A 24,759-nucleotide genomic window follows, 5' to 3' on the forward strand; every position below is an offset into this window, starting at 1 on the left:
GAGCGATTTTAAACTAGAGAAGATCGAAGAGTGGAGACACCAAATTACCAAGTATCTGATATGGGATATCGGAATGGACATATGCACCAGTACCACCTTTGAAACAAAAGGAATCATGCAGCGAATAATTTGGGCAACTGAGATGAGAAGTGGTTGAATCAACGGATAACTGAGATTCTGTCAGAAAAAGTACATGGGGTTTGGCAGACTGTAAGTGGAAATGAATATCATTGAGATTAGAACTGAGACCACATATTTGTGAAACGAACTAAGAAATGTTTGGGAGGTTTAAATCTTTTCGGAGATAAGCTTACTCTATTAGCCTGGCAATTCATGGTGTATTCAATGGTAAGAAAAAGAAATTTTAGTATATGGTGTACACGTATCCAAAGAGATATGTGTACATCGGAGAGGGTGCTGACTCTCTTTAAAAATTGCAGCTATGAATTACAGGCTCCGAAAAAGTGATAAGTGTTTGCCATTTTATTTACCTAATTGTTATTTGATGTTGTACTTTATAATTAGCCTTATAGTTCTAGTTATGCTGGTTATTTTTATTTTAGATAAAGAGTTTTTGTAGATTACAACTTAATATACGTAAAACCATTGTTTCGTTCGAATCTTGCAGCCATTGTTTTTGTATAGAGAGTGGTAGGCAATTTAAAATTTTGAACTGTAGTAACTAGGTAGCTCTAATGTAAAAATATATAGCGTAATTCGCACATCACTGCATGTAGGATTCTATTAGGTAGTGTAGTATTGACATTGAATTAATTAAATTTATTGATCTTATTAATTTAAAATATCATGCCCCAAAATTAGAGCAGCAAAGCAATGGGCACAAAGTGGAAGGAGTGCTGTGACTCGGGGAGGGGGGTGATTCTCCAATGCATCACAGCCTAAAAAAATGTGCAACTTGTGAATTTTATTTTTATTTTATTCATAACAAGATACACAACAGGTAACCATTAACAGTGTATCTGAGATCAGAACAATAATAAGAGATCCTACAGGAAGATAAACATTGATATAGATTCAAACATTAAAATCATATGTACAAAAGAGGATCGCATTAAGTTAACTCACCAGTAAAACAAGTAAAAAATTAATTAGAGAATAGAAAAATAATAAAACACAATAATAATAAACTACAATAATTAGATCAGAGCTAATCACTTTGCAGTTTAAGAGAAGAGGCAAACTTGTGGATGGAGTTCATCAGTGGTTGGGAGTTGTCAAAGAAGTCAATGAGAGAGTCATTTGCTGATTTTGTTCAGTGGACTGAACTTCATAAAGTCCGTGGTGGCAGAGTCAAGGTGAAACGGTGTACAGTTCCTGACTTGTCTACAAGGGGCATTGAAGTTGATTTTGCTAAGGATATCAGATGCTTTATAAGTTCCAGTGAGTACTTTGGAACCTTCAGGGCAGAATGTGCTAGTCCCCTTCATTAACCAACTGCTGTGGGACTAGCACATTCTGCCCTGAAGGTTGCTGTCTGTTGCCTGATGCATAAGAGTGTGCTCTGGCATTGAGTTGGATCACTGAGATTTTGATGGGCACCTCATTTCAATTCCTTCGAGGCTATCTGACCTACTCTTCAATCTCTCATAGCGCCCATCAGAATGCTGAGCTGGCACCTAATTTCATGACACTCTCTGTACCTGACACACACAAAGACATCCTCCTTGGCTAGATCATGTGATGTACGAGAAAGGCCCACAAACATTATACAAGTTGCACATTTTTTTTTTTTTTTTTGGCTGTGATGCATTGGAGAACTACCCGCTCAGTTCTCCCCCCGAGCCACAGCACTCCTGCTGCTTTGTGCACGTTGCTTTGTGTTTAAATACAATGTAATTAATTTATAATGAAAGTTAATAAGGTTAGTAAATTTAATTGATTAATTTACTCTACTGTACTTGACTATTCAATACTATTCTAAGTTAATGCAGTAATATGTATTCCATTATATAGTTTTAGGTTATACTTGAGCTATCAATTTCAAGACCTACATTATCAAGTTACGTTATACTGTAACGATCACATTGTTAAATTAGTTGTATCCTTAGCTAAATACAAAAGATATATGCCGAAAAAGTGATTAAAACCTTCAAAATGCTTATTTATTACAATTAAACCATACTATTCTTCTGGGCGCCTCCATAGCCAGGTGGGAAGGAGCAGCGGTGCGTAGCACACGTTTCTTGATTAGACCGGGGTTCGAGCCGGTCACCAACAAATACGGAGGATGCGGAAAGGTCAAGGGAATGACTACCATATATTCCAGGAGCAATATGGCCTTAGTTGCTAATGCTCCTAAAAACCAAACAAACAACAACATACTATTCTTCTGCGCTACTGGTTACACTACGATATTCCCGCCAAAACACCAGTACAGTAGTGTAAGTAGCGAGTTGTCATCTACAAAATCACTAGCTAAATAAAAAAAAAATAAGCTAATGAAGCTACTAAGCCTATTTAATCTATTTTTAAAACACAAATTGATACGTTAGCTAATCAAAAATACAATAAAAATATCAAAGAAAACTTATCCATTTGCAGCAGTTCCAGAAGTCCACATCTTTACACCTAAAGTTTCATTCCCACCAAGATGTTGCAAAATTCTTTTGCTACATCTTTTTACAACTGTAATTTTTTGTTAATTCAAGCAAATCCTCCTATAGTCATATTTACAACATGAGTACACTGTGTAATTCATAATTTGCACACACAAATTTTATTTTATAGTAAAACAGTATATAGGGTGATTCAGGAAGAATAGTAAATATTTTAGGAAATTATAGTATCAATTATTCTGAGTAAAAAGAAGTTCATATATACCTGTGTCCAATTCACAATGGATATGGAGATGCAGCAGTTTGAAACTAACGTGCACAGCTCCCCGAATCACATGTAACCAAGAAGCAGTTATAACCTTGGTGCTCTTTGGCGTTAGAAGTGTTGTTAAGAATGCCGCACATTTTCACACATGCTGAATATGCCAATATAGTGTTCATCTACGGTTTTGTGGTGAGAGTGCTAGTGCTGCTTGTAGAGAATACTGTCAACTGTTTCCGAATCACAGAATGCTGGATTCGAGAGCATTTATTAGTGTTTCCACAAAACTGCACGAGACTTGTACAGTTCCCAGCACTCATAATTCTTCCGAATGTGCAAATGAACAAAATGTGAATGAAATAGAACACATTCTTCAGTCAGTAGAACATAGTCCTACTATTAGCACAAAGGATTTCTATGCATATTGGTGTTCCACAGACAAGAGGTGTATTCAACTCTGGCAGTAAGCTAGAGAATCTTGTAATAACTGAGAGTGAAGTGGAGGAGAAATTGTTGAAGATAAATACAAGAAAGGCACCTGGGGTGGATGGTATCTATCCAGTTATATTAAAGGAATCAGCAAAGGGAGTAAGCAAACCCTTAGCCATAATTATGAGAGCTTCCTCAGATGCTCAGGGGAAGTACCCATGGACTGGAGATGTGCAAATGTGACCCCAATTCACAAAATTCACGGAAAATTAATAGAGGCACTGGTTAAAGAAGCACTGCAGGATCATCTAGACAAGACTTCAGTTATAGCTCAGACACAGCATGGTTTTGTTAAGGAGAAGTCTTGCCTGACCAATTTGATTGGATACTATGATGCAGTCACAAAAGAACTGGATGCAGGGAATAACTTTGATATTATATACTTGGATCTTAGAAAGGCTTTTGATACTGCTGCACATGGAAGACTGCTGTACAAATTGGAGAAGTGTGGCATTGGAGGCAAATTGCTGCTATGGATAAAGGGGTGGTTGAGGGGGAGAAGACAGAGAGTGGTAATCAATGGACACTGCTCATCGTGGACTAATGTTATTAGTGGAGTCCCTCAGGGTTCAGTATTGGGTCCATTATTGTTTTCTGTATTTATAAATGATATTGATGATGGTATATCAAGCTTAATGTCCCAGTTTGCAGACGATACGAAGGTTGTCAGGGTTGCCAAGGACACTACTGTGATACTATGCTACTGCAACAGGATCTGGAAAGGTTGAGCAGATGGGCTGAGAGGTGGCAAATGAAGTTTAACATTGACAAATGTAAAGTACTACATATGGGAAACAGCAACCCCAGAGCAATGTATCAACTCTGTGGTACTACACTGACAGTGGTAGAGAATGAAAGGGACCTGGGGGTGGTTGTGCAGGCAGATATGAAGTTTTCTGAGCAGTGCAGACAGGCTGCAAGAGTAGCTCATGGTGTTATTGTTGATGATATATAGGAATATTTCTAACAGGGATAAGGAGGTGATTATTCCCTTTTATAAGGCAATGGTCAGACCACACCTTGAGTACTGTATACAGGTCTGGAGGCCTCATTTTAAGAAGGATGTAGAACTGTTGGAATGAGTACAGGGAAGGGCAACAAGATTAGTGAATGAAACAAAGGGGTGCTCTTACGAAGAAAGGCTTAAGTTTTGCAAATTACAGTGTCTGGGGACTAGGCACCAGCGAGGTGATCTGATAGAGGTGTATAAAGCCTTGAATGGTTTGAGCATGCTCAATGCTGATGGGATTCTTCCTCTTGCTCAGAATAATCACCTGAGAGGGCATAAATTCAAATTGAGAAAAGACAGATGTAGGATAGACGTGAGGAAATTTGCCTTTAGCCAGTGGGTGGTTGGTTGGTGGAATAGACTTCCATCCCTTGTCGTGGAAGTTGATAGCCTAAATAAGTTTAAGGCTCAGCTGGACAGGTATTTCGAACGAACAGAGGGCTGAAGTGGAAATGGTTATTTTTTATTTATTTATTTATTTATTTTTTTTTTTTTTGGCTGATGCTGCATAAGCTTGCTTTCTTGCATCAAATGCCTCTACTAATGCTAATGCTAAGAATATGGTGAACATTATGTGAGCACAGCTTGTATCCATTTCATGTACAGAGGGTGCAATGCCTTCAACCAAGAGATGATGCCCAGTGAGTAAATGCTAATCTCTGATTAATTCCATTACTACTGTTCAGCAATGAAGCTATTTTCACCCATGACAGTATCAATAACACCTGTAACTCTCATAGGTGGTCAGACGAAAATTCACATGCCACTGTAGAAACAAATTTTCAACATTGCTTCTCTGTAAACATGTGGTGCAGTATCATCGACAATCAATTGATTGGGCCTGTTGTGTTACAAAATTGGCTTACAGGACCCATTTATGTAGAATTTCTGCAAAACAAACTTTCACTACTATTGGAGGATGTTCCCTTGGCTACAAGGATTGGTATGTACTTTCAGCATGATGCAGCTCCTGCATTATGCCCATTTAGTGATACAATATCTAAATCGAACTTTCCCTGAACAGTGAATCGGCCAGAGTGGTCACATTCATTGGGCACCATGGTCTCCAGACCTGACTCCATTATATTTTTGTTTGTGAGGTTGGATGAAAAGTGCAGTATACAAAGTAAAGGTGAATGCAAGAGACAAATTGCTCGCGCGCATTTTGGATACTACTGCCCTCATAAAGGAACACCAAAGTGACCTCAGAAGAACAGCACATTATATTACCACAAGAGTTGCAAAGTGCATTGGGATTGGTTGTGGGATTTTCGAACATTTATTGTGAACTATAAAAAATTTGTTTTGTGTCATTCAAAAAGTCAGTAAATACCAACAATAAGTCATTTATTGTTCTTTAATACCTCTTATAATGGTATTCTGAAACAAAATGAGTTTCAAAACAGCTGTATCTCCGTATCAATTGAGAATTGGACACATGTTTATATGAACTTTTTAACTCAGAATAATCAATACTATAACCTCCAAAAATATTTACTATTCCTCCTGAATCACCCTGTATATTTTAAGAATAGGTGGACTTTGAATTTAATTCATTGTACTAAATTTTTCATAGACTTTTTAGGAGCCTTGTTTCATTCAAACAAGCAATTGGATAAAATTCATCCAAGACTTGAAAATATTAGTGGAATTTCATTAAAAAGCTGTTTTGTAAAAGGATTTCACTGTAATAATGTTTCATGATCCTAGTTCTGTGCTTTCCTTAAATAATACTCGTGACTCTGCATTTAGCAGAGGATTTAAGGAAAGTTGTTTTTTTTTTTTTTTTTTTCCCCCCATAATAAATACATGGTGTTTTATTCTAGTTAAGTAGTAAAGTTTTAATATTTGCAGAACTTGGGAGAAAAAATCTCTGATAAGCAGCTTCATGAGATGATTAGTGAAGTTGATCTCAATCAGAATGGGCAACTTGAGCTTGGAGAATACCTTGAGGTAAGAATTGAAATTAGTTTTTAATAAGATTTTATTTTTAATTGTTTTCGTAGTTTTTCTTTTATTTTTTTTTTTCTATTTTCCATAATTCTTTATTCTTAAATTTTAATTTTTATTTATCAGAAAAAAGCTGGCTCATCCACCAAAATATGAAAACCAACAAAATATGAATTTTATAAAATTTTATTTTTCATTATCTTATTTTGTTTATTTATTTTTGATGGACTGTACTGTAATGTTGAATCACCATTGCACAGTATGAGATTCCAAATAAGAGCAGTTATTTCCAGCCTATTTTTGATACAACCCGTAGTCATAATTAATTAAAAATATAGCATGATCACTATAATTCTATGAATGATTTTAACTTCTTTTATTGTAAAAGACTGACATAATAATGACCATTCCTATGTTGTGATATTGTTAATTATGCAAAGTTGTTCTGATACTACTATAGCACCAAACCAGCTTTTTTTTTATATAGAAAAACCTCAAACATGAAATGTATTGTTGAATGTTAAGAAGACAGAAGGAGATACTTGTTGACCTTAGACTTGAATTTCTATAAATTGTAATTTTCATTAAATTCATGTTGTTCCAGAAAGCCGAAGGGATACATGAGGAGACAGAAAGTTTGGTTCTATGAAATCAAAGTTGGATGGTGAATGAATTTCATTGGTTGTGGCACATCTTCAGAATGCTTTGGAAGAGAAAGGGAGAGAGAGAGAGAGAGAGAGAGAGAGAGAGAGAGAGAGAGAGTTCTGAAAAATAGTGCCCATGGAAGTATCTATAGAAGAGGCATGCAGCAGAAACAGAATGTCTTTGAGACAGAGCAGAGAGACTTTGTAAAAGATGCATCATTAATTAACTTAACTGCCCTCTTTTGATTTTCTGGTGCATTATAACCTTAGTCACTTTTATGCCATTAAAATCAAAAATCAATCAAGCACTAATTTAAATGGAGTTAGCAGAACAAGAAAGCAAGCTTATACAGCATCAGCAAAAAAAAAAAAAAAAAACCCTTCCCATTTCACTGATCTTTTCATTCCAAATGTTTGTCTAGTTCTACCTTGAATTTATTTAAGCTATCAACTTCCACAACAACAGATGAAAGTTTGTTCCAGCAATCAACTACCCGCTGGCTAAAGGCAAACTTCCACACATCTGTTCTATAACTGTCTTTCTTCAATTTGATTCTATGCTCCTCTGGTTCTTAGTCTGAGCAAGCAGAAGTATCCCAACAGCATTGAGCCTGCTCAAACTATTCAAGGCCTTATACACCTCAATCAGATAATCCTACAGGTGCCTAGTCTCCAGAAGATGCAATTTGCAGAACTTAAGCTAAGAACTTAAGTTCATCTGACATCCATCTTCAAATGGATGTCAGATGAACTAATGAGACATATGGCAGAGAAGAAAAATGCATGGGAAACATATAAATTAATGGGTGACGTGGAAGCCTATGATAGATATAAGCTGGTCTGTAACCAAGTCACAAAGGAGATTAGGCGGGCAAAGGCAGATTATGAGAAATCCTTGGCAAAGGATGCAAAGAAAGACAACAAAGAGTTCTTTACCTATGTAAAATCTAGAAGGAAAGGGATCAATCAGATTGGTCCACTGGATATTGATGGTTCAACTGTTGATGATCTGCTCAGGTGGCTAACAAACTAGAAGAGTATTTTGTATCTGCATTCACCCATGAGGGTGAATGCAGATACAAAATAGCTCACTGCCAGAGTTTATCTGGCAGGTGAATGCAGATACCTGCATTCACTGCCAGATAAACTCTGGCAGTGAGCTAGATGATTTTGTAATAACTGAGAGGAAACTGGAGGAGAAATTGTTGAAGATAAACATAAAAAAAAAGGCACCTGGGATGGATTGGGATCTATCCAGTTATATTAAAGGAAGTAAGCAAACCCTTAGCCATAATTATGAGAGCTTCTTTTGGACTCAGGGTAAGTATCCATGAACTGGAGATGTACAAATGTGACCGCAATTCACAAAGGAGGATCAAAGGGCGACACAAGTAATTATAGACCTGTTAGTTTAACTTCTGTTCCAGGAAAATTAATGGGGACACTGGTTAAAGAAGCACTGCAGGATCATCTAGACAAGACTTCAGTTATAGCTCGGACACAGCATGGTTTTCTTAAGGGAAAGTCTCGCCTGACCAATTTGATTAAATACTATGATGTGGTCACAAAGGAACTGGATGCAGGGAATAACTTTGATATCATATATTTGAATCTTAGAAAGGCTTTTGATACTGTTGTACATGGAAGAGTGCTGAGCAGATTGGAGCAGTGTGGCATTGGAGGCAAATTGCTACTATGGATAAAGGGATGGTTGAGTGAGAGAAGACAGAGAGTGGTAATCAATGGACACTGCTCATCATGGACTAATGTTATTAGTGGAGTCCCTCAGGATTCAGTGTTGGTTCCATTGTTGTTTTCTGTATTTATAAATGATATTGATGGTGGTATATCAAGCTTAATGTCCAAGTTTTCAGATGATACAAAGTTGGCAGGGTTGGTAAGGACACTAATGATAGTACCCTGCTGAAACAGGATCTAGAAGCGTTTGAGCAGATCAGCTGAGAGGTGGCTGAAGTTTAACATTGATAAATGTAAAGTACTCCATATGGGAAGCAGTAACCGCAGAGTGACATATCAACTCTGTGTTTCTACACTGACAGTGATAGAGAACGAAAATGACCTGTGTGTAATTGTGCAGGCAGATATGAAGTTTTCTGAGCAGTGCAGACAGTCTGCAAGAGTAGCTCAGTGTCTTGTCAATGACATACAGGAATTTTTCTAGAAGGGATAAGCAAGTGATTATCCCCTTGTATAAGACAATGGTCAGGCCACACCTTGAGTACTGTATACAGGTCTGGAGGCCTCATTTTAAGAAGGATATAGTGCTGTTGGAATGAGTACAGAGAAGGGCAACAAGATTAGTGAATGGAACAAAGGGTTGCTCTTATGAAGAAAGGTTTAAATTTTGCAAATTACAGTGTCTGGAGACTAGGCACCTGCGATGTGATTTGATTGAGGTGTATAAAACCTTGAATGGCTTGAACATGCTCAATGCTGACGAGATTCTTCCTCTTGCTCTGAATAATCACCTGAGAGGGCATACATTCAAATTGAGGAAAGACTTATGTTGGATAGATGTGCGAAAGTTTGCCTTTAGCCAGCGGATAGTTGGTTGGTGGAACAGACTTCCATCCTTTGTTGTGGAAGTTGATAGCCTAAATAAATTTAAATCTCAGCTGGATAGGTATTTGGATAAGAAAGGAGGAGGGGTGAATTGGGAGTGGGTTTTTTTTTTTTTTTTTGCTGATACTGCATAAGCTTGCTTTCTTACATCATATGACTAATGCTTCATAACAGCACCCTTTGTTCCCTTCACTAGTCTTGTTGCCCTTCTCTATACTCATTCTAGCAACTCTACATCCTTCCTAAAATGAGTCTTCCAGACCTGTACGCAGTACTCAAGGTGTGGCTTGACCATTGCTTTATACAAGGGGATAATCACTTCCTTATCCCTGCTCACAAAGTTCCTGTATATCTTTGACAAGACCCCATGACCTACTCTAGCAGCCTCTCTGCACTGCTCAGAAAACTTCATATCTGACTGCACAATTACCCCCAGGTCTCTTTCATTCTCCACTACCCCAAGTGTAACACCTCTCAGTTGGTACATTTCTCTGGGGTTACTGCTACCAATATGCAGTACTTTTACTGCATATTGGCGATCGTTGCATTTGTCAATGTTAAATTTCAATTGCCACTTCTCGACCAATCTGCCCAACTTTTCGAGATCCTGTTGCATAATCTGGAAATTTTGTTGAATTTGTATATGTAGGGCAAACTGGAAAGTGGAATGTAATGTGCTATCATCAGAAGAAACTTATTGACAACCTTGCCAACCTTTGTATCATCTGCATACTTGGACATTAAAACTGATATACCTTCATCAATATCATTGATAAATATACAAAACAACAATGGACCTAACATCGAACCCTGAGGGACGCCACTAATAACATTAGTTCGTGTAGAGCAGTATCCATTGATCACCACTCTCTGTCTTCTCCCACTCAACCATCTTTTTATCCATTGTAGCAACTTACCCTTAATGCCATATTGCTCCAATTTGTATCATAGTTTTCCATGTGCAACAGTATCAAAAGCTTTCCTGAAATCCAAGTATATGATATCAAAATTGCCCATGACATCCAGTTCTTTTTTGACCATATCATAGTATCCAATCAAATTGGTCAGACAAGACTTCCCCTTGACAAACCCATGCTGTGTATGAATTATTATTGCTTTCTTGTCTAGATGATCCTGCAATGCTTCTTTAACCAGTCTCTCCATTATTTTCCCCCCAGAACACAAGTTAAACTATCAGGTCTGTAATTACTCTTGTCATCTTTTGTCAACTGGAGATACATTTGCACATCTCCAGTCTGTGGGGGGGTGTCTTTCTAGCCAGTTGGGCAGGAACAGGAATGCGTAGCACACTCTTCTTGATTAGACCAGGGTTCGAGCCCATGACCACCAAATACGGAGGATGCGGAAAGGATATATTAAAGGAGGCAGCAAAGGAAATAAGCAAACCCTTAGCCATAATTATGAAAGCTTTCTTGGACACAGGGGAAGTACCCATGGACTGGAGATGTGCAAATGTGACCCCAATTAACAAAGGAGGATCAAAGGGCGACACAAATAATTATAGACCTGTTAGTTTAACTTCTGTTCCTGGAAAATTAATGGAGGCACTGGTTAAAGAAGCACTGCAGGATCATCTAGACAAGACTTCAGTCACAGCTCAGACACAGCATGGTTTTATTAAGGGGAAGTCTTGCCTGACCAATTTGATTGGATACTATGATGCAGTCACAAAAGAACTGGATGCAGGGAATAACTTTGATATTATATACTTGGATCTTAGAAAGGCTTTTGATACTGTTGCACATGGAAGACTGCTGCACAAATTGGAGCAGTGTGGCATTGGAGGCAAATTGCTGCTATGGATAAAGGGGTGGTTGAGGGGGAGAAGACAGAGAGTGGTAATCAATGGACACTGCTCATCGTGACTAATGTTATTAGTGGAGTCCCTCAGGGTTCAGTATTGGGTCCATTATTGTTTTCTGTATTTATAAATGATGATGGTATATCAAGCTTAATGTCCAAGTTTGCAGACGATACAAAGGTTGGCAGGGTTGTCAAGGACACTACTGACACTATGCTGCTGCAACAGGATCTGGAAAGGTTGAGCAGATGGGCTGAGAGGTGGCAAATGAAGTTTAACATTGACAAATGTAAAGTACTACATATGAGAAACAGCAACCCCAGAGCAATGTATCAACTCTGTGGTACTACACTGACAGTGGTAGAGAATGAAAGGGACCTGGGGGTGGTTGTGCAGGCAGATATGAAGTTTTCTGGAGCAGTGCAGACGGGCTGCAAGAGTAGCTCATGGTGTATTGTCGATGATATATAGGAATTTTTCTAGCAGGGTTAAGGAGGTGATTATTCCCTTGTATAAGGCAATGGTCAGGCCACACCTAGAGTACTGTATACAGGTCTGGAGGCCTCATTTCAAGAAGGATGTAGAGATGCTGGAACGAGTACAGAGAAGGGCAACAAGATTAGTGAATGGAACAAAGGGGTGCTCTTACGAAGAAAAGCTTAAGTTTTGCAAATTACAGTGTCTTGAGACTAGGCACCGGCGAGGTGATCTGATAGAGGTGTATAAAGCCTTGAATGGTTTGAGCATGCTCTTTGCTGATGGGAGTCTTCCTCTTGCTCAGAATAATCACCTGAGAGGGCATAAATTCAAATTGAGAAAAGACAGATGTAGGATAGACGTGAGGAAATTTGCCTTTATCCAGCGGGTGGTTGGTTGGTGGAATAGACTTCCATCCCTTGTCGTGGAGTTTGATAGCCTGAATAAGTTTAAGGCTCGGGTGGACAGGTATTTCGAACGAACAGAGGGGTGAAGTGGAAGTGGTTATTTTTTTATTTATTTATTTATTTTATTTTTTTTTTGGCTGATGCTGCATAAGCTTGCTTTCTTGCATCAAATGCCTCTACTAATGCTAATGCTAAAACACATGGATTCTGCAGCAAACTCAAGTAAAGGACATTCTTCTCAAAACTAAAGAACTAAAATGGTCTTGGGCAGGACACATAGCTCAAAGACATGATGACAGATGGACTAAGAAAATAACAGAATGGTACCCAAGAGGTGTTAGAAGAAAACCTAGAAGACAAAGGTGGAGATGGGTAGATGAAATTTGTGAGTTTGTGGGTAGTAAATGGATGTCCAGTGCTCAAAACAAGGAACTGGAAAGTTGCTGGAGAGGCCTTCATCCTGCAGTGGATTGAAAATGGCTGATGATGAAGAGGAGGAAAGGTTATTTAGACCTTCATACCGAACACAATCAGAATCCTTTGATATGTCATGAGCAATTGCTTGAGTTTCAGAAACTTGTCCAGAGATGTATAACATCAGCAAAGAGTATCACCAGTGGATCAACACTGGTTTAATGGTGACACTGGTGATCGACTGTGGCAGAATTCATATTGGCGATCTTTGATCAGATTTAAGGTTTCAAGATAGTTTAGGAGTTAGCAGTCAAATGGATTTCTCATTACTTTAGAGAAAGGTAAGGTAAGTACAATGGGAAGATAATTGGATAGGATGGATTGTCACCCTTTTTAGGAACTGGCTGAATATGAGCAAATTTACAAGTAGAAGGAAACACACCAGTGGAATAACAAAATGTAAAAAGGCAACACAAAACAGGAATGAGCATAGGTTTGAGAAGAAGTATAGAAATAGCATTAGAACCTGGAGCTTTCTTGGCATGAAGAAAGCTCCAGGTTCTAATGACTATTCAAAATTCAAACTTTTTCTGACATCCCTTTGACAAAAGACCACAGGAGGCATTGACTGGAGTGTACTTAGAATGATAGGAGGTGAGTTACGAAGATCATCAATGTAAGAGTTAAAAGATAAAGCTGACCTACTAGGATGCTAGTAGGTCAGCTTTATCTTTGGCTGAAGTTGCAATAGAACCATTGGTTTTGATATAGATGGGAATATTGACATCACACAGATTGTTCATTTGTTCAGATGGCCAATAGCTTTGGCAAGAGACCAGAATGCTCGATTACCATTTAGAGAAGAAGCAAGTTTTCTACTCTTAGAAAACTTCATATCTGATTGCACAATTATCCCCAAGTATTTTTCATTCTCCACTACCCTGAGTGTAGTACCACACAGTTGGTATTTTACTCTGGGGTTACTGCTACCCATATACATTTGTCAGTGTTAAACTTCAGTTGCCACCTCTCAACCCATCTTCCCAACTTTTCTAGATCGTGTTGCAGTAGTGTACTATCATTAACAACCCTGCCAACCTTCTTATCATCTGCAAACTTGGACATTAAGCTCTATTTTCCTTCATCAGTATCATTGATAAATATAGAAAACTACAATGGGCTGAACACCGAACCTGGGGGTCTCCACTAATAACATTATTCCACGAAGAGCAGTGTCCATTGATTACCACTCTCTGTCTTCTCCCACTCAACCATCCCTTTATCCACAGCCGCAACTTGCCTTTAATGTCATACTGCTCCAATTTATACAGTAATCTTCCATGTGCAACAGTAAATCCAAGTATATGATATCAAAATTATTTTTTGCATCCAGTTCCTTTGTGACCACATCATAGTATCCAATCAAATTGGTCAGGCAAGACCTTAACAAACCCATGCTGTGTCTGAAGTATAACTACAGCCTTGCTTAGATGATCCTGCATTGCTTCTTTAACCAATGACTTCATTATTTTCTTGGAACAGAAGTTAAACTAACAGGTCTGTAATTACTTGTGTTACCCTTTGATCCCCTTTGTGAATTGGGGATACATTTACGCTCCTGCAATCCTTGGAGACATCTCCTGAATCCAAGGATGCTCTCATAATTATGGCTAAGGGTTTGCTTACTTACTTTGCTGCCTCCTTTTATATAACTGAATAGATCACATCCATCCCAGGTGCCTTTCTTATGTTTAACTTTTGGCACCTCCGTAGCCAGGTGGTCAGGAGCGGCACACGCGCTTCTTAGCATTAGCATTAGTAGAGGGCATATGATGCAAGAAAGCAAGCTTATGCAGCATCAGCCAAAAAAAAAAAAAAAAAAAAAAAAAACCTTCCACTTCACCCCTTCGTTTGTTCGAAATACCTGTCCAGCTGAGCCTTAAATTTATTTAGGCTATCACCTTCCACAACAAGGGATGGAAGTCTGTTCTACCAACCAACCAACTACCCGTTGGCTAAAGGCAAATTTCCGCACATCTATCCTATATCTGTCTTTCCTCAATTTGAATTTATGCCCTCTCAGGTGATTATTCTGAGCAAGAGGCAGTATCCCATCGGCATTGAGCATGCTCAAACCATTCAAGGCTTTATACACCTCTATGAGATCACCTCGCCGGTGCCTAGTCACCAGACTCTGTAATTTGCAAAACTTAAGCCTTTCTTCGTAAGAGCAACCCTTTGTTCCATTCACTAATCTTGTTGCCCTTGTCTGTACTCGTTCCAGCAGCTCTACATCCTTCTTGAAATGAGGCCTCCAGACCTGTATACAGTACTCTAGGTGTGGCCTGACCATTGCCTTATACAAGGGAATAATCACCTCCCTATCCCTGCTAGAAAAATTCCTGTATATAATTGACAAGACACCAGGAGCTACTCTTGCAGCTCGTCTGCTGCTCAGAGAACTTCATATCTGCCTGCACAATTACCCCCAGGTCCTTTTCATTCTCTACCACTGTCAGTGTAGTACTGCAGAGTTGATACGTTGCTCTGTGGTTGCTGTTTCCCATATGTTGTACTTTACATTTGTCAATGTTAAACTTCATTTGCCACCTCCAGATCCTGTTGCAGCAGCATAGCATCAGTAGTGGCCTTAACAACCCTGCAAACCTTTGTATTGTCTGCAAACTTGGACATTAAGCTTAATATACCATCATCAATATCATTTATAAATACAGAAAACAATAATGCACCCAACACTGAACCCTGAGGAACTCCACTAATAAAATTAGTCCACATTGAGCAGTGTCCATTGATTACCACTCGCTGTCTTCTGCCACTCAACCATCCCTTTATCTATAGCAGCAATTTGCCTCCAATGCCACACTACTCAAATTTGTGCAGCAGTCTTCCATGTGCAACAGTATCAAAAGCCTTTCTAAGAACTTGCTATAATATTGTATATGATTAAACACTCAGAAATTCCGCATGTATAACTTAGTAAATAATTAACTTAGTAAATTAAATATCAGGGCACTGTAAACATTAGTTTATACTTCCCAGTGAGGGCCTGCATATAATCACAATGCCCAAAAGGTTGTAAGTGTGACATATACAGGCCTTCTTGACTTTTCTGTCATTTCTGGAAATATATTCATAACCCTTCTTGAGATGATGTCATGGTGCCAGATAAATTTCATATAATAATATTATTATTGTTATTATTACAGGTATTATATACATTTAAATTTAGAAAGATAATATACATAAAAAAGGTTTCAGAATAATGTCAGAATAATAACATAAATTTTCCACTAGGGAAAAATCTGTATAATCAAGGTGAAAGTCTGGAATTTTTCTGTACGGCTGGTCATAATTGTTCATATAGGTTGTAGAATGTATTATCTTCATAAAATTAACTTAATTTATACCGCAAGAAGCTTAATTTTTGTCATATGTTTTTATTTTTTAGTTAATGAATGCTATCAAAACAGGAACTATTAGTCAGAGTCGCCTAGCAAGAGCAGTAGAACGACAGTATGAGCGCAGTATCATTTCAGTAGAAAGAAGTGGAGGTGGCTTATAAAGTTCTGGAACAGATGTATTTATTTATATAGCCTTGGGGTGTTTTTTTTTTTTTTTTTTTTGTCCCTTCCAGATTCCAATTTGGGCCATTCTGTAGATATTCATTCTGTAAATTTTTTGTTCAAGTTTATATGCATTTATGAGAATATGAATTATTTTACTTCACTATTTTTATTGCTTAAATGATCTGAAATATTTCTAGTCTTCAGCTTTTTTTTTTTTTTTTTTTTTTTGTACCTCTTTAATCAAAGATCTATATATGTATATATTTTCCTACACTGATAAGTATAAATTTTGTAATGAAAAATGGAATATATGCATTTATAGTAAATAATTTATTAATTAATCTCATATATAATTTTTTTTATATATACTTATAACATTACACCTGTGTTATTTAACATACATTGTATTTCAAATACTTGTGCTTTATCCAGAGAAGAATTAATTTAGTCAAATTTTGTTTGTTGATTAAAATTTTGTATAGTATCGTTAAGTTTAATATTTGGTTTAATAGGTTTAAATGTTTCAATAATACCTGTTCTATCAACCCCCCCCCCCCACACACACACAACTGTTAACATGTAGGTTCTACAGTGCTTGGATTGAATTGGAAAGCACATTCATGTTCTGGACTTCATTTGATATGAATAGGCAGCTGCTTGTCAAATAATTTATTTTTGTGATATTTATGAGTTCAAATCAGTAAAATTTTTCATAGTTTTTGGAATAATCTTAATTTTTAAAATTTATATTAGAAGTTATCCAACATATACCATATGCAAGTAGTGTACTGTTTCACAGAACTTCACTAATATTACAAACTGTATACAAAAATCCAGGTAACCCTCGTATAACACAGTAGTTTGGTTCCTACAAAATCTCGTGTAATGTGAAACCATGTTATACGGGACTAAGAACCAGTACAGAAAGTGGGTGGTTACATTCCAAAAGCTAATAAAAATACACCTTTCTTTTTATATGTAACTATCTTAAACTTAATTTTTATAGTAGTAATAACTTAATATTTTAACTTTATTTTTATAATAGTAGTAACTTAAATAGTAATAACCCCACAAACGTCTTACCTTACAAACTGTGATACTTACGTGTCAGATAATGTATGTTCATTTAATTTTCTTCCTCTTCATCGCTGCTAAGCACAATCTCTTCTACAGCATCTAGATTTCATGTACCTTCTGCTCTCTTTAAAAGTCATGAACTGCACGCTTGGAAGTCGCAATTTTTTATGGTCTCAAACAAGCACAAGTTCAATAGCACAGAACCTAACAAAATGCAGTGCATCCCCGCTTAGATATAAAGCACAAATTTAACTTTATTGCCTTACCAATTAACAAAGTTAAATGATACATGAAAATCAGAAGAATATTTTCCTGTTAGAAAAATAAAAATAAGTTTACGCTTACGTACATAGCTTAATTAATACGTACTGTAATATGTGTATACTAACTAATTGATATTTCTATTCGCTGACTTTTTTTTTTTTTTAGTAAAATTTATAACTTTAAAACAGTAAAAATGATAAGCAATTAATAACAAAGAACAGGGCATGCACAAGTGAGATACGGAGTAATGAGTTTCTCAAAAATTATTTGTTTTTTATATAAGTGAATATTTCATAGAAGGGGAAACACATTTCACCATAATAATGTGAAAACCCACAGAATTCCAGTTATTGGTTAATATAGCAAATGCAAGAAGATAGAGTTTACTACCTGTTTATAATTGATTACACTAACAGAAAAGACCAATAAACCAGAAACTGCAAATTGTTATTATTGTTTTATGGTAGTGACCTCCAGAAATGTGCTTTAGAAAAATATCACAAAGGCGATAACAACTGGTGAGTCAACAGCGGGGATTCACAAAAAGGAATGGAAAAGTTGAAAAATTACATCTAACATAATAGTAGGGTTTTCCCAGCACAAAACCTCAAAATTTTCCCAGCAAGACTGTGTTATATAAGTACCGTGTTGTAGTAGTAATAGTGGCATGTGATGAGCTTATGCAGCATCAGCCAAAAAAAAAAAAAATTCAGAAAACAATTCCCTCTAAATGTTTGTTCAGTTCCTCCTTAAATTTAACCTATCAATTTCCATAACGACAGATGGAAGTTTGTTCCAGAAATTAACCACCCGGTGGCTAAAGGCAAATTTCCACACATCTATCCTATATCTGTCTTTCATCAATTTGAATTTATGCCCCCTTAGGTTAGTAATCTGAACAGGTGGAAGAATCCCATCAGAATTCAGCATGCTCAACCCATAAAAGGGTTGTGCGAGGATTGCTGCAATTCCCAAACCGTGTTAGAGCAAAACCATGTTGTAGAAGTACCATGTTATATGGGGGTTGCCTGCATTTAAAATTCTGATTTTAAAATTTAAATATCCGAAGTTTTGTTAAAAAAATACAAGCAAAAATCATGAATCTGAAACATCGGCTATTGCTGTTGACAGAATGCTATATCTTTAGTTGTGTACTATGCTGTTGTATATAGGGCTTCTCTGTAATAAACTGCATATCTAGAATTTCTTAAAATGTAATTGAAAAGTTAACATTGAGTTGAAACACATGTAAACAAATATTTGCGACATACAAAAATACAGAAACACAACAAACAAAAAAGAAACTGTTCTTATTTACTGCATAATGCTTAGCAAAAATATTTAAATTTTCAAGTGTTTCAATATTATTCCCATAATTCAACTTAATTATACTGGGGCAGTCCTCTATTATCCAACTAAGTGGTCACCTAAGACACCAAAAAACCTCATCTACCCTTGTAGTTTTGGGGCTGTTAGGGATATTGATTACATGGTCTGCCTAGGATGCCAAATACTGGATACTGGCAGGTAGTGTAGGGCCACTTCTATACTTACGTGCATATGTCATGAAAGTTTAAACATTTCTTAATGTATTACCCAGTTTAGTAATCCCATGAACGGCATGATTTTCAAGAAAGAAATCATTATTATGCCATATATATCACTGCCTTGTGAATCCTCTTAGTGACATTTTTAAGGAGCAAAGAGAGCTAATAGTTATTATTATATATAAATTTATGAAATAAGTGTAAATTACAATTAGAGGTGTAATTTGTACTTACGATTGAATCCAATGTATTTTATTGTTATTATTCATTAAAGTTTCTTTGAAAGTTTATATAAATGATCATGGGGACCATACATTGTGCATCTCAGATGGATAACAGCCCACACAAACATATATATGCTTCCGGTGCTAAAGATTTTATCTAATTTTTCATCCGAGTATTTTTTTTAATAATAATATAATTCATATATATATTTGGAAAAATTTTAACAAACACATTCTTTTATTATTTCTCAGATGATTAATTACATTTCCTAATCAGTATTGGTTGGTTTTACATGTAGTATGAGAAATGTCCATTAATAAATGGAATTAGTTAGTGTGTACTGTCATGATTTACTTCAATTGTAAAAACATGTAAAATCTTTCAAAAATATAATGTTTTCAGTTTTAGAAATGTTTATACAGCTGTATGAAAGGATAAAATAAAAATTTTTTTCCTATTCTGTATTTTTAAATCAAATATTCAAAACTGTGAACAAATTTTCAGGAATTGCAGCCCACTTATGTAACACTGCACTCCATGGAAATAAAAAGAAAATTTATTATTTATTCCATCATATATTTTAATCATTTTTTTGCCATTTTAGTACATGAATCCATCAGCTTGAAAGTACATACAGCACAGCAGACAAAGTCATCTCAGCAAGCTGTGTACTTTTGTAGGTGATTTCAGAAATCATTTCAATGCAGTACTATGAAATGGTCATCAGTTGGTCCCACTGTATAGAATTTAAATACTGTCTCAGTCCATCGTAGTCGCCTTTACGAAAGCAATAACCCTTCCCTTTACCCCTAATGGTAGTTACCTCTTTGAGTAAATCCCACTTCAGCACACTGTGATCACTGCCACCTAGTGGTTCATTTACCTGCAGATTCTTAATGCATGAAGAATCACTACTGATAATCAAATCAAGAGTATTACTCCCTCTAGTTGCCTCCTGAACATGCTGATATAGAAAACAATCATCCAATAAATCCACAAAAGCCTTGCTAGTGTGTGAGTGACCAGCCCCCAAATTCCAGTCAATATCTGGGAAATTAAAATCCCCCATTATAAGACTCTGATTTACTGGCCCACTCTATTTCCCCGTACAGTTTCTTATTATACTCATCAGAGTCATTAGGCCTATAGCACACTCCTACTATCAATTTTGATCTCCCAATGCTTAAGTTACACCAAACTGACTCGACACTGCACTGTCCAGCAATGTCGACTGGCTTCACTTCCTTGGATTTTATGTATTTCTTAACTAATAGCATAACCCCTCCTCACTTCCTATCCTGTCTATCCTTTCTGTAGACATTGTACTCCCCAAATTCCAGTTCTGCATTCCTTATATCTGTGTGACACCACGTCTCTGAAATCCCCACAATATCTGCCTTTGATGTTTTGAGCAATACCTCAAATTCATCAAATTTATTTACTAAACTCCTAGCATTGGTGTACACACAAGTATACATGCACCTGTTCTTTTTCTTAGCTACCCTAACACAACCGATGTGTTTATTTGTACTCCAATGATTCCCAGCAGTCTCTGAAACATCCTGCATCTTATTTTCCAGGCTGCGGCTCATTCCAATAGAAGCAGTGCAAGAATCACTTTCACCTCTGCCAGTGGCTACTGTTAATCTATTAGTCCTTTTATCCCCCCAATCTAGAAGTTTTCTGACCCACCTAACACTGCCTCGATAGCATCAGCAAACATTCTTGCACCCTTTCTATTTAAGTGTATCCCATCCCTGTAGAAGCAGTCTCTCCTGTTAACAAGTACAGACCAGGCTGAAAAAAATTCTACTCCTTGAACCTTGCACAATCCTTCCAGGGCCGAATTGATCGACAGGGCTCTCATCATATACTCCCTCCTATCGTGTCTGGGCAGAATTGCAGACACTTTCAAATTCAACCCTAATTCTCGGCTTTTGTTCAACTAGACACCTTAGAGGAGATTTGATTGAGGTGCTTAAGGCTCTGAGAGGCATCAGTAAAATGAATGAGGACGAAATTTTCAAGATTATAAATGCTAGAACTAGGGGACATAAATTCAAGTTTCGGGGGAAAATGTTTAGATTGGACTGCAGGAAGTTTTATTTTAGCCAGCGAGTTATAAATTACTGGAATAAGTTGCCTTCATGGGTGGTAGAGGCCGACAGTTTGGGGAAATTCAAAGGTCATCTGGATAGTACTTTCAGGTAAGGGAAGCGCATAGGATGATAGGTTTAATTTCCTTTTTTTTTTTTTTTTATTAATTATTATTATTTAGTTATTTTTATTTTTTTTTTTTATCATTGTTTTGTTCGGATTTTTTTTTTTTTTTTTTTTTTTTTTTTTGCTGTTGCAGCAAAATAAGCCATAGGCTTTCTTGCACCATGCGGCCGTTACTAATACAAATAAACTCCTCTTGGGTAGCTTCTTTTGGAATATCATAAATGAGTATAGCTGGATTGTTTAGTCTTGGTATATCACATTTAATTCCCTTAGCAACTAGAGTTTGAGTGTTTAATTTTCTCTAAATCAACATCACTAAAATACCCTTATTCCATATACTTCTTAAGTTCTTGATCTTAATATCACTGAACTCCTGTTTAAATGTATTGACTACAGTGCCTTTTATTTCCTGACTTAATTTTGCTTCAGATCCATCTCCTGGCCTCAGTATAATCTTATGCTGCTTTTTATTTCTAAGAGTTTTTAATATAATATAAAATGATTTAGCATTAGCAGTGGCAAATGATGCAAGAAGGCAAGCTTATACAGCATCAACAAAAAAAAACACAACAATTCCCTTTTCACCTATTCATCCCCTCCAATAGTTTGTCTAATTCTTCCTTAAATTTACTTAAGCCATCAACTTCCACAACAACAGATGGAAGTTTGACTCTGTGCCCTCTCAATGTGTAGTCTGAGCAAAAGGAAGAATCCTATCAGCACTGGGCTTGCTCAATCCATTCAAAGACTTAATCCATCCATTCAAATTACTCATGTCACCATTTGATCCCCCTTTGTGAATTGGAGATACATTTGTACATCAACAGTCTGCAGGGACCTCCCCCGAATCCAAGAGTGCTCTCCTAATTATGGTTAAGGGTTTGCTTACTTCCTTTGCAGGCTCCCTAAATATAATTGTATAGATCACATCCACCTCAGGTGCCTTTCTTATGTTTAACTTCAACAATTTCTTTTCCACTTTCCTCTCAGTCATTAACACCTGAATGAGATCACCTCACAGGAGCCTAGTCTCCAGATGCTGCAAATTTCAGAACTGAAGCCTTTCTTGGTACAAGCACCCCCTTCATTCCCCTCACTAATCTTGTTCCTCTTCTCTGCACTCATTCCAGCAACTCTACATCCTACTTAAAATGAGGCCTCTAAACCTGTATGCAGTACCCAAGATGTAGACCCTGCCTTATACAACTGGATAATCACTCCCTCATCCCTGCTGGCAAAAATGCTGTACATCATTGACAAAATCCCATGAGCTGTCCTGGCAGCTTCTCTGCACTGCTCAGAGAACTTCATATCTGACTGCACAATTACACCCAGGTCTTTTTCATTTACCACTACCCTGAGTGTTACACCACACAGTTGGTATGTTACTCTGGGGTTACTGCTACCCATGTGCAGTACTTTGTATTTGTCAATGTTAAACTTCAGTTGCCACCTCTCAGCCAATCTGCTCAACTTTTCTAGATCCTGTTGCAATAGCATACTTTCATTAACCAAATAACACTAGTCCACAAAGAGCAGTGTCCACTGATCACCACTCTCTGTCTTCTCCCAGTCAACCATCCCTTCATCTATCCATAGCAGCAACTTAACGTTAATGCCGCACTGCTCCAATTTGTACTTCTATGTGTAACAGTATCAAAAGTTTTCCTGAAACCCAAGTATTCTTCTCTTTCTTGGTGATTCCCTTCTACTTTTGACTCTCTCTCTCTCTCTCCCTCTCCTCCCCCCAGGATAACTCGGGAATTTTTTTTTTTTTTCTTTTTTTTTCTTTGGCTGGTGCATCCCACCTCCTTACATTTCCTGTCAATGTTAACTTCAGCATCCCCGCCACCTATATACCTATCATTATAAATACACTGTTCATAATCAATTGGCTTTTGTACTTGGACTTTGTCCGCATAAGTTTCATTTCCATACAAAGGGAGGGAATGGCCTTTCGTAATCTCATCAAACAAGTTTGCTCTTGTTTAAATTTTTTCTAACTTAGCTTTTAGCCTCTCATTGTCTATAAGCAACGCTGTTGTAATGACTTCTATGTCTACCCATTTGTCAAGTGTAAAGTTTTACGCTGCCTTTGTCACTTTATTAACCTCAAGAGTAGAATAATCCACTACTTGCTTCTTCAATCTGGTAAGTAACTCATAAATGGTAGAGACGTCTCCATATCTTTCACGCTGCTCATGTATACTGCTTACAATAATATCAGATTCCCTCACATTTGTCTCAGTACTTTTCCTTCCACACCCCTCAAAGAAACTGTACATATCCAATGCAAGATCATCCCCTCAATAATGGCGTATTTTCTATACCAATATCATCCACCTGTGCACCGTACTCACACATCCTCCAGTAAAATTTTATCACTACTCGAAAGCTGTCTCCTATTCGAACTTACTCCATCCTTTTGTGAAGCCTCAGTGGGTTGATCCGCAACTTTAATTATTTCATTTACTACAACTTGCCTACCACTCTGAGTAGCATTGTTAGTCACTGAAGCAGTATTTTGAGAACTAGCTCCAGCTAAGCTAGGACATATAGTTTTACCCCTCAGTGTCTTAGGGTCAACACTCTTCCTAGACTCATTCTCATCCATATGCAGTTTTGGAAAACGAGAGGAAAGGGGCAATATGGCCTTAGTTGCTAATACTGCTAAAAACCAAAATAATAGAGGAAAGGGGAACACTCCAATCTCGTCCTCTTCCCCTTCACAGCCTTCCTGCTATGAGACCTATCCATAATTCTGCAAAAAAGCAATACTCAGCAACGGCCAGATTTTCCTAATCATTTGCTTCGGAATAATAGATATTTTATCTCCGTTTATCCAGAAATCATGCAATTTCACTACAATCAAAACTTACAGTACCATATCAATCAATAATAATTGACTTGAACTAGATAGTAAGACTAAAGAAATCACAACTTCATTAGCAGAAACTGTAGGAACACAAAATTAAAAGAAAAAAAATCACTGGTGTGCGAACATAACAAACCACAACCACCTTAACACTCCGGTTAGCAGTTATGTCTGTGGGCAAATAATAACAAGTTGAGTATTCCAACAGAAAAAACAACGATTATGCTGTTAAAAGGAAGGCTGAGTGCCAATAGACATCTCGCCGAGAGATTGAGGGGGCGTCCTCTGAAGTATCAAACGCAAGTTACCGTAAGTATCTACGCGTTGT

The 24,759-nt window shown here is 37.1% G+C and overlaps 1 protein-coding gene across 2 annotated transcripts in view; it reads left to right on the forward strand.

Annotated features, from left to right (window-relative positions):
* Gpo1 (glycerophosphate oxidase 1) overlaps positions 1 to 16,248 on the forward strand; it is a 428,577-nt gene extending 412,329 nt beyond the window's left edge. For both annotated transcript variants that reach the window (XM_090387948.1, XM_090387949.1), the window contains 2 exons: positions 6,191 to 6,289; positions 16,103 to 16,248. In XM_090387948.1, the coding sequence (XP_090244074.1) occupies positions 6,191 to 6,289; positions 16,103 to 16,216 (213 nt within the window). In that variant the 3' untranslated portion in view covers positions 16,217 to 16,248. The remainder of the gene's footprint in view (positions 1 to 6,190; positions 6,290 to 16,102) is intronic.
* Positions 16,249 to 24,759: the final 8,511 nt, after the last annotated feature.

The sequence above is a fragment of the Mastigoproctus giganteus genome, chromosome 13, assembly GCF_048544385.1.
Source record: "Mastigoproctus giganteus isolate SK-2022 chromosome 13, ASM4854438v1, whole genome shotgun sequence".
Classification (NCBI taxonomy): Eukaryota; Metazoa; Arthropoda; class Arachnida; order Uropygi; family Thelyphonidae; genus Mastigoproctus; species Mastigoproctus giganteus.